General features: G+C 41.8%; 1 protein-coding gene across 1 annotated transcript in view; it reads left to right on the forward strand.

Moving 5' to 3' along the window:
- LOC104408657 (SLIT-ROBO Rho GTPase-activating protein 1) overlaps nucleotides 1–14223 on the forward strand; it is a gene marked incomplete at its 5' end in the record, with an annotated part of 27433 nt that overhangs the window by 6702 nt on the left and 6508 nt on the right. The window contains 3 exons of the mRNA XM_010018320.1: nucleotides 5971–6076; nucleotides 8021–8245; nucleotides 9398–9477. Of these exons, the coding sequence (XP_010016622.1) occupies nucleotides 5971–6076; nucleotides 8021–8245; nucleotides 9398–9477 (411 nt within the window). The remainder of the gene's footprint in view (nucleotides 1–5970; nucleotides 6077–8020; nucleotides 8246–9397; nucleotides 9478–14223) is intronic.

Here is a 14223-nt window from a genome sequence, read left to right on the forward strand (position 1 = left end):
ATACACATTAGGCATTCACTCTGTTACTAGTAAGCACCACACCAAGTGCAAGTAGTGGGTGACCCCCACACAAAGATACCACATTGGATTTTATCCTTCAAAACTGTGGTCCTACAGGAGAGAGAGACCTTATATTATACCATTGTATGATGTCTTCTTCCTCCTTTGTGCTACCTCTGCCCGTGAAATATGCTTGGCTTACACAGCACTGGCTATTAGTGTAGCACAGTTCATTCTCTGCTGACATGGGGTTTCTCCTTCCACATGTTCTGATCAGTAGTATCTTTATCTTCCTTTTGCCAAGTGTTTGCAATTGTTTTGTTACTACTGAGCTTGGCCATGGAGGGAGGCTGTTAACAGAGAGTGGCAGAACACACACTTATGTTTCTGAGCTCGGACTGCTCCCAGCCTGAATCTTCTCCTCGTTGGATAACCATGTCTCACCACCAGTACAGGAGAGGCCATGTATAGAACCAAGATAAGGAAAAATACAGTGCTTTTGTAGAATTTTCAACTAAAGCAGACTGGTAAAGGCATGTAGTTGTCCAGTTGCCCAAAATATTTCAGAACCATCAGTGATTGCTCTCTTGCAAAAGTCTTTTGTTCTCCATCACCAAAGTGCTGCATTCATGTATTTGAAAATTTATTTTCTTTTACAAGCTTTCCTACTTCAGGGTTATTGCTTAATTGAAGTTTAAATTTATGTTTTATTAATGTTATTTAAGATGAATGTATCCTAAATGGTTCATTTATATTTGGGAGCTTCAGTTAGTTGTGTTTTCTCCCCTCAGTTTTTCTTGCCTGTTCTGTGGCAGATTGTTCATTTCTGATCTGTTTCACTTTAGAGTCTGCCTTTTCAAAAACCTCATTGTGAAGTGGTTAAAATGTGTTACGTCTCATGGAAAAGTGGACATTCATTGATTCTGTGTGTCTCTACAGTAAGCAAAGGTGACACCACTTCTCCAGAACAGGTTCCAGTGTTCTTGAAGGCTGAAGATTACACCTTTTAAGGCTTGAGTAGCTAGGATTTATGCCTGTCTTATGCTTTTGAGAACTGGTCCTTAGCCCATGGCTGACAAAGAGGCAGCTAGCTGATGAGTAATTCTTCCATTTATGCAATGACATTAGTCTCGTCTGGATTCACTCATCCAGTTCAAGGACAAGAAGTGTTTGCAAAGGAAGTCCAAGGGAGATCAATAAAAAAATCTTTTCCAGGAGCAATGCAGAATTGCACTGCAACAGATTTTCTTGTGGAGGTTGTGATCTGCTTCTTCAGAGGATTTTATGAACAGGCTGCACAAATGTCTCTCAGAGGTGATTAAGGTGAAGTCAAAGGGTGAGATCGTAGACTTAAATGACCTCTGAAGAGTCCTCTGAGCTCTCTGCTTTTCATTCTTTGTAGCAGCAGACACCTCTGATGCTTAGATGCCTAGATAATGATGTGGATATAGAGAAAACCAAGCTCCTTTTGTTATTAGTGCTTTGCTTCATTGTTGTCTGATAAAAATACATAAATAGTTCTGGGCGCATGTGTCCCTCTTTTCCACAGAGGACCATAGTCATGAATCCCAGAAGCTGGCCTCTTCCCTTTCTCTTGTTTCACCCCACAAATGTCTCGTGTGCTCTGGGTTGCGCTATAGCTCCACTTTGACAGGAACACAGTGTTCCCATATCAAACACCTTCTTGTCTGGCTGGTAGGAAACTCTCCTGCTTATGGGTTTGACTCCTGTGACTGAGATGGGTCTGGAAGGCAGGTGTGTCAGAGCAGAGCTCCAAAAGTTCTGCTCTGCTCTGAGAACTAGGAACTAGCAAACAATAACCATTTCTGTTTGTGATGTTTACCTGATGGTAGTCTTGATTTGTGGTTGATATTCATGTGTCCTTCACACAGTTTTCCCTTTCCTCCCTCATTTCACAGTGAGAAAACACATTTGTTCTCACTGTACTTGGCCTTGCCAGAGGCTTGTCCTGTTGCTTCTGTCTGAGAATGTAAGTCTCATCATTAGAGTAATGAACCAGTTTTCAAATCCCCTGATTTCTATTTCTGCTTGGTAGCTAATTGCACTATTAGCAAAAGTAACGTAATATAAGCACATGAGTTTTCTTAGCTGAGAAATGGGTAATACCTGACCGGGTGCTGAGGTAGGGCTAATTTCAATTCTTGAAAATCAGAGTATTGAAAAGAAGGCCTCCAACAGAAGTGGTTGTGAGAGGGTGGGATACAGCCAGCTTTCTGCAGTGTTGAGATTGCCAGTGGTTCCTTGCAGCAACCCGCTTGTAGCTTGGACGGCACTTCTGCCCTGAGGTTCTCTTCAGCAAAGCTGGTGGAGGCAAAGTAATGCTTTCTCTTCCCACTGCATGCGACGCATCAGAGCTGCTAATTCTTTCTGCCTGGATGCAGAAAGACTGCTCTATATTCATTCCTTCTTCCCTACATACTCAAACACACACGGCATACACATAAGCAGATATGACATTTGGCTCCTAATTTAAAAGCAGCATGCAAATACATAACATTAATACATAACATTATTACCTATCTCCTTTAAACCAAATCAGTGCTGAGAAAGAAAAACCAGGAAATCATGGAAAGCACACAAATTTTCCACTTGGCTTTAGTTTGGATTTTCAATAAAGGGGCTTTCATGCAGACTGGGACTGGGTTACCAGGAAGGTATTGGAAATACATACACCTTATTCCAGCATGTAGAGCTTGTAAGTGCTTCAGTACAGAGGTGACTTGCTAGTAGTTAGTACTGATTGTGCTCCTAGTAGGGCAGCTGGGATAGCCCAACATATGGTCATATAGCCAAACTCTCTGGCCTTACTGTGCATATCTGTGCTGCCTACTGGGACCAGTTCCTGGCTCATGCATCCTGTGAACCATGTCTAGGAACTGCTTGAAAGAGTTGTAGTTGGCACAGACCACAAGTGCATTGGAGAGTGTGACAAGTACTGTGTGGTAGCTGCCTGCTGGTGTTCAAGACAATGGTCCATCCTGGTTTAGCTCAGTAGTTTAGACAGAGCTATTGCACCCAGACAGGCAGCACACTGCTGGAAGGAGCCTCTGGACACACCTGTAGGCCAGCCAGTGCATTTCTCTCATCTGATTTGAGTTCAGCGATGACTGAACCTGGTCCAGGGCCTGTCTCCAGAGCTGGCTGCAAGGTGCAGGTCTGCAGCACAAGGCATTAGCTAGCAAAGGCTGTAATGCAGAAGGTGGGTCCTGTTGCTGTGTCACAACTTCCCCCCAGTTTCCCACATCCAGCACACGTAGTGGAAGGGCTGGAGAGGAGCTGTGCCACGGCACCACACACCACAGCAGTGCTGCTGAAGCAGGACTGTTGAAAAACATAACCAAAGTGCCTTTGGACCTTCCTCCTTCAGCCCTACTGCATAGAAAATCTATCTGTGCACATGCACATGGGCTCAAAACCACCCAGACCTATACCTGTCTAGAGAGATTTGCAGACAGGCTCGTCAGGGGGAAGGTCAGCTGAGCCAGAGACTCAGAAGGCGCCCTTACTGTTACTGCAGCTGCTTTTGTTGGAGCAACAGGAACTGAAGATATGAGCAGGCTTCTTCCATTGAGTGTGGCTTAGTTTAGGCAGCTGGAGAAAGGCTTTGCACTAACACTGGTGTCTGCAGGCTGTGCTGAACAGCAGTGAGGGTACATAGCATTGGTGTCTCCAAGATGCGGTATGCACTGGAAAGGGAGAGGAAAATTGTGGTTGCTCTGCGAGTCCTCTGCCTTGGTCACTGTGCAAGCAGCTCCCAGGCATAGCACATCCTGCCATGGACTCCAGTTTTAACCAGTAACCAAAATACTACTTCTTGATTCATGCAGTCCAGATGTAACAGAAACATGAAAGTAAATTTCAAGCGCCATACTCCACTTGAGAAAAGTGTAATGACTTGAACTGATTTTCAGCTAGAGCTTGGGTTCAGTGGGACTCATTAGGTTATAAATTACACAACTTGTCAGCAGTCCTCTTCCCTACCAGCTCCACAGCTCACCAGGGCCACTGTTCCAGCCTTCACCCACTCTGCCAGGGAATGGGTTTTTACCTCCTGCAGCGGTTCTGCTTTGCTGCTCCTGCAGTAGATACCACAATCCGAATTTCCCTCCCAGTTTACTACACTGGCATTTCTTAATGAACTCCAGCACTTCTGCATGGTAAACAGAAGTCTCACTGCTGCTCAGGCTCTGCTTAGCTTTTGATACCAAAGTACCAATTACTAGACACCAGTTATTCTAAGTACCATAAGTCAACACATATTTTGCTTCTACAAATAAATAGTGGTTGGTAGAAATAGCCACACCAAGGAGCACAAATAAACACCAGAAATTTTGTTTACAGTAGCACATTTATGTGCAAGTAATTCTTTTTAAATGTGTACTCTTAAATACCACATTTTGTGGTACAATTGGCTTTTCAGCTATTGGAGTTAGCTCCTGTTTCTCATTTCCAAACTTTTGAATGTCCATTTCAGTGCCACTGGACAGTATTTCTTGTGTAGTTTGCTGAGATTTCCCCTAGATGTTGTTAATGGCAGCATTCTTTCTTGGCTGACATAAAAAACGTTGCTGAATTTTTAGGTTGGTTCTAACAGTGTCATTGTCCTGGGTTCAGCTACAGCAGTCATTTTTTCTCCTTCTCAGTAGCTGGTGCAGTGCTGTGTTTTTGACTTTCAGTCTGGGAACAATGCTGATAACACCGATGTTTTTAGTTGTTGCTCAGTAATGTTTACTCTGACCAAGGACTTTCTCAGTCTCATGCTTTGGCAGAAAGGAGGGGAAGCCAGGAGGAAGCAGAGGCAGGACACCTGACCCAAACTGGCCAAAGGGGTATTCCATACCACAGCACGTCATGCCCAGTATATAAACTGGGGGGAGTTACCCGGAAGGCCCAGATCGCTGCTCGGGTCGGGCTGGGTATCGGTCGGCGGGTGGTGAGCGGTTGTGTCCTTTTCCCTTGTTATTCCTCTTATCATTATTATTGGTAGCAGTAGTGGTTTGTATTATACCTTAGTTACTGGAGAGCTGTTATCTCAACCCGTGGGAGTTACATTCCTTCGATTCTCCTCCCCATCCCTCCGGGAGCGGGGGGAGGAAGAAAAAGGGGGGGAGTGAGCGAGCGGCTGCGTGGTTCCAAGTTGCCGGCTGGGCTTAAACCACGACAGTCACTTACACAGAAAACACATTGAGTAAAAGGCTAATATATTACATATTTTGAAAAATTACTTATGCTTTTATCCCATCACTATCCCACTTGCAACTACGTAATCTTTCTGACCAACACAGAAGATAATGAATCCTTATTCTAAGACATTAGGAACTGGTGCTTTTATTAAGCTGACCTTGTTTTGCCAGTTTCAGAAGAATTTTGGTGGACTGCTATAAAATCATTTGGGAAAATACATGTAATCTTTGTGTTTATTGCTTACACACTGTAAAACCATAAGCCAAACACTTTTATGAAAATAATCATTCATTTGAAACATGAATTCATCCCCCACATAATTGCTTGTACATCTAATTTCCTATGCTGATAGTTACAGCTGGACATTTGATTAAGAAAACTCATTAGAGAGGCTCAGTGATTGGAATATTACATCTGATATGAACGTTCAAGTAAAGAGAATGAATCTGTTTGAAACTGATGGCAAACATCTTTCTTTGGTTCCCTGAGGTATTGTGGGTTTGTGAGCTGTCTAGCTCAGCAGGGGGCCAGGGTTTGATGTAGACAGATTTGTAACTTCTTATATTTAAAAATGTTACTTTTTAAACTGTGTGGGTTTAATGAGAGGGAGGACTTTTAGCTCTTTTTTTTTCTAATAGGCCAAAATGGGAAGATATTGGCTAGGGACGTGTGATGATAGAGTCAAAGTAAATTGAATAAACTGGCTGAATGCTGTGTTAGACCATCATATGAAAGGGGACTTAAAACACTTTCTTCTGTTTACAGGAATAGACAATCTCTATGAGAGGGCTCTTCATATCCGCAAACTCCTTCTTACTTTGCCCAGGTCTGTCCTTATAGTGATGAGATACCTCTTCGCCTTCCTCAACCAGTAAGTGCTTTATAATTCCCCGAGGTACAGTATCTTTATCTGCCTTCCTCTGCTGGTATTGAAGTTCTTTGGGTTTATTCATACTTTATGTAGAATTTACATTTAAGCTCCATTTAGCACAAAATATGATCTTCTAATTGGCAGTGAAACTAGAAGGAATACACCAGGTTTCATTCAAATTAAAATTCCATTTGTCCAAACCTGAGTAGTAGTAGTAGTAAGAAGACAGATTAAAGTGTTGTCTGACATGGGGAGTGCAGGCTACACTATGTTACAGCATTGAAGCTGGTAACAACATAAGCTTATGAGAAAAATAACAAACTGTAACTGCATTAAAAATAGTTTATGTAATTTAAAAGCAGAATATTTTTTTAGTCCTTATCTCAAGCTGATTTCAATCTCCTGATGGTAAAAATTAACAGTGTATTCAAGCAGCTCAGGCACTACAAGCTACCTCTTTGATGCTAGGCACAGCTAGGCTGAAATTTTATGTTGCTGCTTCTATATTCTGCTAAAAGGGCGAGCGGTATAGAGGACATACATCCAGTGTGTAGGCTTTGACATAAAGTAGCTTGGTTCTCACATTGCAAAACACAAGCACCTGCTGGAAAGAGGGTTGTGTAAGAAAGGGAAAGTGGTGTTTGTGTCTTCATGATCCTAGAAAAACTTCTTCCTTTTCTTCATTCGGAAAATAGAAGACAGGTTGAGCAATTGCACTGTGTTTCATCCTCCAGTCTTTCACAGCCCTCTCTGGTTTTGCTGACCCTGGTATTTTCACTGAAAATTTTGCTTCTTGTGCACTTTGCCCTGATTCTAGCTGCCATATTGTATGTTTCTATTGTACCTGGTTTCATATTGCCTTTCTTCTCTTCCCCCCCCCCCCAAATTTGCCCTCTGCTGATTCATTCTGGAATGACCTTCCCCGTTTCATCCATCCTGTCTGTTCCAGGGGTCTTTGCAGCCAGGTTATGTGCGCGTGCCTGTATTTACAGCTGTTCCTGGTTCTTTTCTTCTAGTAATTTCTGAACCACTTTCAGGCAGTATTTTAAAGAGGGGCAGAGATCTAAAGTTTTATGAAAATAACCATTCCCTTGAAGCATGAATTCATCCCCCAGAAATGACAGTGTGCAAATGTCTTAAAGGCTTATGTCACAGCTTGTCCTCTACTTAGACATACAGATTGACCAGAGCTGTGAGGCTATACTTGTTACGCAGTCATGTTAACTACATCTGTGCTCTCCACAGGAATGCAATTCAGAAAGCAGGCTAACTCCCTTACTACCTCCAAATTGCTCTTGCTGCATCCGCAGGAAAAAACGTTCCCATAGTGTGACTTTCTGCAAATCCAATTCTGCTTTTCGCATGTGCAGTTATGCCTGCTTGGCCACATGAAGTCATCAGACCTCACAGCAGACCTCACCTGGTCTAGCCTCCGGCTCAAAGCTTCTAATGTTAGATCAAGCTGTTCTAGGCTTTCTCCAGTCCAGAACCACAAAGGGCAGAGAATCCACAGCCTCCCTGTGTTGCTTCCAGAAGGACAATTCAGTCTTCTTAAGTTATATAGCCAGTTGATGGAAGATGTGTCAAAGTCTGATGAAACATGATAGGCATGTATATCCTCTTAGCATCCAGTCCACTTGGGCCTCCAAGGATAACCACAATGAGATAGAAGCAGCAGTAGCTAATGCATTTTACATTAGCCCTTTAGGCTGGCATACACTAAACACAATAGTGTGGGAATACCTACACATACATGCTATAAATTCACTTTGTAATGTATATAGCCTCTTGAAAAAAATCCCCTTCTTGTTTTGTTGCTTTATGTGGGATTAAGTGTCAAGGAGAACAGGAAATCTCTAAATTGTAATGGAAAATGAAGTTTCTCCAGAATAAGGTTAGTCACAGAGGAAAAGACAATTTTTCTTGATTTTTCTATTACAACAGCCTTTCGCAGTACAGTGATGAAAACATGATGGATCCATACAACCTGGCCATTTGTTTTGGGCCAACCCTGATGCCTGTTCCAGACATACAAGACCAGGTGTCTTGTCAGGCACATGTGAACGAGATAATCAAAACTATCATCATCCATCATGAGGCTATTTTTCCAGATGTTAAAGAACTTGATGGCCCAGTGTATGAAAAATGTATGGCTGGAGATGACTACTGGTAAGTCAGAATACTGCCCTTCTATCTCTTTAACAAAATCATTAGGCTGGTTGTCTGGAAAACTCCTGTGATACGGAACTACTTTTGCACACAATAGAAGTATGAAGATAAATGAGAATAACATTCAGGTTCACATAGAAAAGTGTTAGCTATGAAAATAGATGAAGCAAAGGCAATCGTGATGAGGTTCCCTACGTTTTGTGGAGGAAGCTACCCTTGTGTTCAGCCAGGAATTCCACGTGTACTGTGTAGAGCACACAGGCAGGTAGGAAACTGGCCATGAACCACCTTAGTGAATTTCAGCTTGTGATGGCTTCCCTCTGCTCCCTTCTCCTCTGTCATGGTTTAACCCGGCAGGTAGTTAAGCACCACACGGCCACTCACTCCCCCTGTCCCGGTGGGATGGGGAAGAGAATAGGGAAAAAAAAAGTAAAATTCATGTGTTGGTGTAAAGACAGTTTAATAGTACAGAAACAGAAGGGGAAATGAGAAGAACATTAATAACAATAATAATTGTAGAAGAAATAGAATATACATAACAAGTGACATACAGTTGCTCAGTACCCCCAGACCAATGCACAACCAGCTCCCGAGCAGCAGCCTCCAGCCAGCTTTCCCCCCAGTTTATATACTGAGCATGACACCATATGGCATGGAATATCCCTTTGGTCAGTTGGGGTCAGCTGTCCTGCCTGTGTCCCCTCCCAGGTTCGTGGGCACCCACAGCCCACTCACTGGTGGGGTGGGGTGAGAGTAGCAGAAAATGCCATGACAGTGTGTAAGCACTGCTCTGCAACAGCTAGAACGTCGGTGTGTTATCAACATCATTCTCACACTAAAGCCAAAACAGAGCACTGTACTAGCTATTGGGAAGAAAATTAACTCTATCCCAGCCGAAGCCAGGACACTCTCCTAGCAACACACACATTCTTTTTATATAGGATTCAAAGGTTCTGGAAACTTCTTTATAACTGAAGATGCTGTTTGAAAGAGAGTGTGTAGGCTTCCTTCAGTAACCGTGTATTCATAAAATGTCATGAGAATTATGTTGCACGTAACTTTATAACATTACAAGAATAATTTTAAATAATCTCCTGTGGGTGGCATATTTTTGACGTGTGTTTCTCTGCTCAACCTTTTGTTTCCTTTCAGTGACAGCCCATACAGCGAACATGGTACATTAGAGGAGGTGGACCAGGATGCTAGTACAGAGCCCCATACCAGTGAAGACGGTATGTCTGTCACATTATTGTGCCTTTGACGGGACTAAGTTTAACAGGTGTTTCATGTGGGAGACCTTCCTCTCTTCCTCATTGTGCCTTATTTGAAAGAAAGGGATTTCAGTCCTGGTGTTCTGTAGCAAAGCCGTAATCTTTAATCTCTGTTTGTGTGCTTTTTCACTCTTGATTCATCTGTGTTTGACCAGCTGTTTCCTTCTTCTCTCCTGATTTGCAGTCACAGGAAGGGCAAGATAGAAACTCTTTCAGTCAGCACATACTATCTTCTGATATAATGTTCATTTTTAGAGACTCTTTACCTTTTGTCTGCAAAAACTAAACTTATCAACCGTGTCTTCAAGTATTTCAGCTAAGGGATGTTTGCCATTCAGTGGGCTCTATTTTGGTAAGAATTTAAAAACTGTTCCATCGAAAGGATTTATAACTACTGAAAAACATGTGTGTACTCCCTACAGTGAAACTTCTGAACAATAGTCATTTGCTATAAATATTAATCACATGCACTCTGACAGTTCTGAGTGCGGTAGATATGCATGGAAAAAAAATGGTGCCTCTCTGTTATATCAATTCTTCTTAGCCAGATTTCCTAAAGGGATATTTGACTGTGATATATTTCAGTTGGACCATCCTTCAGGTGTCCCTTCCAGTAGCTTCTGCCCAGTTTCATGCAAGGGTTACAGATGGAAAGAGGTGTCAAAATTATTAAATAACTACCATATTCTTGACAATTAGTAGCCATTTAGAGATGGAGGATTCAGAATAACGCTCCTGTAGAGAAGAGCTGCAGTGTGAGCTCACTGCATATATGGCCAGCAGGCAACCCAGACAGAGCAACCAGCACACGTGCACTTAACACCCTTAGTAAGCTTCCCCTTGTCCATCTTGAGGATGTGTGGAAGGAGGAAGAGGAAGAGACAGACAGAGGGAAGGGGAGGAAAAGAGCTACAGCAGAGAGGGGATTTATGGTTTTTTTTTAAAGGATCTCATAAGGGATGCTGGTTAGGAGCTGGGACGATTGCCATAGGCAAGGGGAACAGGAAGGTATATATATAGGAAACCTGGCTACACTGGTCCCATTGCACACAGAACAATGTATACAATAGTTCCACTCTAGCTGTACCCATCTGCTTTGTCACGTAGACAAGCTGTCAATGACAGATTGCTTGTCTCTTCCCCTTCACCACAGTGAGGAGGGGCAGGCACAGTCTATCACTGCAGATGTTTGGAGAAGAGGGACAATTGGGTGGGCAGGCATCACAGAGAGGGGGAAAAACTGAGGATAGAAGTCAGTGTTAATCTTCTGTTAATCTCATGGGTGTACACCCCACTCTTCTGCCTGGGGTGTATACCCATGCCTGCACCCACAGTAGGGAATACCAGCAGTTTTACAAGATAGCCTTTACATGATTCCTCTTGATCAGCTCTGTAGAGCTAAACCGTCCCTTATGCTACAGCAGAGCTTCACTAAATGGTGTGAACAAACTCATAATTGCACTTTATTGTCCCCAGATAGTATAGCTATACTATATAAGACCTCCTTCTTCTATTGGACATATGAAGCAAGAGTGGAAGCTGAAGAAGTGTCTTCATCAGGGACTGTAATGACAGGACAAAGGTTCAAACTTAAACAAGGGAAGTTCAGGTTAGATATAAGGAAGAAATTTTTTACTATGAGGGTAGTGGGGCACTGGAACAGGTTGCCCAAAGAACCCAATTTTTCCCATGTATATGGCTTTGTATTATAATAGCCTATTTTTCTAATGTAGGTTACAGGCTTTAGATTAAATGTATTCACCACCTCTTTGCACATATATTCATGTGTTTGTCCTTTGGACAATTCCTTTTAAAAAATGTTCTTGACACCAGATATGAGAATAGGTGAGAATTTTTCAGTTTCCGTATTGAATTCCATGAGAGTCACTGACTGACCTGTGGTGGACAAAAAAAAAAGCTTCTACCAAAGGGTCTGGAGTATTTTGGGGGTTTAATGGGGTTGATTCATTGATTATAAGCTGGATGCATCACTGACAGCTGTATGTGGAGACAGAGAAGGGGAAGCACAGCACTGATGCTATATTGATCAGACACACAGAAACATGACATAGACACATGGTGCTAACATATTTCCCTCTGTTAGGAGACAGAAGAAGTAGATTCTATAAAGGGGGCGTATGTTGAAAATCTGATTAGTTTAATGCTAAAATGTTGTATACATACACAAGACCAAGCAGCTAACCCATAGGAATTACAGGGTTATTGAAATATAATCCTATGATCAAAGTGAATCCTATGATCGAAGCTATGATCAAAAGCGAAAGGATTTATTTTTCTACTTTAGTTATCGTTGTTACAAGAATTACTTGCTTTATAAAGTTAAACTACAAATGAAACTCTCTGTGCCTACTAGAATAAACCCATTGTCTAGTTACAGTTTAGAAAACAACAAGACTTTTTAAAAATTAAAAATTAAATTATGTCTGCGGAGGTAAAATCTGGTAGTTTGGGGTAAAGAAGGCTGGAGCTTATAATTGAGCATATAAATACTTCATAATTGCTCAATTTTAAGCATATAAGTTGCCCTTTTTTCCGCCTAAGCTTACTGTTGTTTGTATAATTCTATTGATCACTAGAAAGGGAAAAGGGAAGGAGAAGGACACATATTTTATGCAGTGTTTTCAGTCTTCTTTAAATGTGCAGAAAGTATCCCTATTGAGGAAAACACGTAAGTTTCTTCTTTCTCCTAAATCTGGAAATTACATTTAATGTGATGTTCAGAACATTTGTACTGAAGCTGAGGCACAAAAAAATGTGTTATTTTACTACAGAAGAACCTTTATGTGAAAGTGCCTCTGTAGGAAAGATTCAGAGGATATTGTTTATGTTTTGTTGAAGCAGTTTTTAGCATATTTCCTTTAACTTCGATTTGTTGGACATTTTTTATTCTTGTTGGAGGCATATGGAAAAGGGTGGCTAGGTTTGTTTTCAAAGGAAGTAAGAGGGAATTTTCTGAGGAAGTTAAATAGATGGGTTTCTCCTGGGAAAACATACATACAATTAATATCACACTGTTCATAGATATCTCATAAACACAGGGTAAAAACTGAGATGGTAGTTCTGCTGGAAACAAAAATTACAGGGACACATAAGACTGTTTGTTGTTTTGTCCCCAACACACAGTAATTTTCCCACTTTTCAGTAGTACATGCATGCTGTGATCACTATTTTGCCAAATTTTGTTCTGTCAACACCTTGCAACATTTCCTTGCTTTTGCTGTTCCCCAGTTAGAGAACTGCTGTCCTGAAGACAGGACTTTGAAATTGCAAAGCCACTGTTCTCTGATGGGGTGCAGAAGGGGGATAAAGACATTGGGAGATAGTGTCTTCCCAGGACATACTCTATTCCCAACAGCCAGGGTACCTATGGGAGAAGTGAGCAAGAGCAGAGCAACCCACCCCCCTCACCCCCACCCAAAAAAGAAGTGCAGGGGATGGTCTCCCCTCTTTTCCTTAGCTCCTTGTGCCTTGAGGCAGGGAGGGCAGCGCTGCGCCACTTCAGTGCCACCACCCCTGTAGGAAGGTTAGTGCTACATCTGGCACTCCAATCCCAAAATTAAAATTAGCACTTAAGTTTCTTCTGCCCTTTCTGCTTTTCCAAGCAGCAGAAGCTTTTCCCACAGTTCTTCAGTTTGTCCCAATTTTTCACTTCCGTAGCATCGCCTGAGTCACTAGAGGTGATAGCTGGTGAGATACTGTATGTCATCAAATGCCCCCAGATATGGACAGAGCAGTGCAATTACATTGCCCTCCAAGCTGTCAATTTTACTGTTAGACATTCAGTACCACACAGATTTTGGGTTACAGATCCCAAGTTTAGCTTTCGTCACCTTTTTTGTAAATGCTTGTCTGTCATTTAGTAAACCTTGATTATTAAATGGCTTAACTTTTCAAAATGCATTTATTTCTAGAAGTAACTGTCACAGTACTTTGGTTTTAACTATTAAGGTTTGACCTGTAACAAGGTGAATTACTGTTTAAGTACAGTCTCAGTACTGTTAGCTGTAGGAAAGCTCTCTCCACGTAAAAGCAGCATTCAAGCAAAGAAAATGTCTCTTTCAAAATAGTAAATTCTGCCTGAACTTACTTTTGCCTCTATTAAGAAAACTGTGTGAGACCTATTGGGCACTTCTCCCTGAGGAGCTGGGATTTCTTACTCAGGCAATCTAACAAGCATGTCTCAGAAGTCACATCCATTATGGGTACATTACCAATTCATACAGCTGATTCCAGTGGGGCAGACCTCTGAGAAAGTGTGTGTGAGTCTTCCAGGAGATGGAAGGATACAAAAAAACAGATTCCCATCATGCACCAGACTTAGATTAGTGTAATTCCACTGAGGGAGATAAAACTATTTCTAGTTCAGTCCATTAATTTGTAAATAGAAAGACCTGTATACTCAAATATGGAATACTAGATAGTCTGTTGAAATTAGCAGAGGAATGGGAAATCCCATAGATAATCAGTGTAGGGATTTATCAATCAATCCAGTGCCCTTGGCCATTATCAGTTAACTTCAGAGAATGTCAAAGGAAAATATGTACAGGAAATCTGGGATTTTCCTACTGGCTGTAAAGGTTTTTTTGTTCAGCTGTGGTTTCTTTCATTTTAAAGTATTACCAGTTAGTGAGTGACTGGCTCTCTGAAAGCTGGGAGCTTTTGCTTCTGAATTCTTGACCCACTCTT

This window comes from Nestor notabilis, unplaced genomic scaffold, assembly GCF_000696875.1.
Source record: "Nestor notabilis isolate BGI_N333 unplaced genomic scaffold, ASM69687v1 scaffold24397, whole genome shotgun sequence".
In the NCBI taxonomy this organism is placed as follows: Eukaryota; Metazoa; Chordata; class Aves; order Psittaciformes; family Psittacidae; genus Nestor; species Nestor notabilis.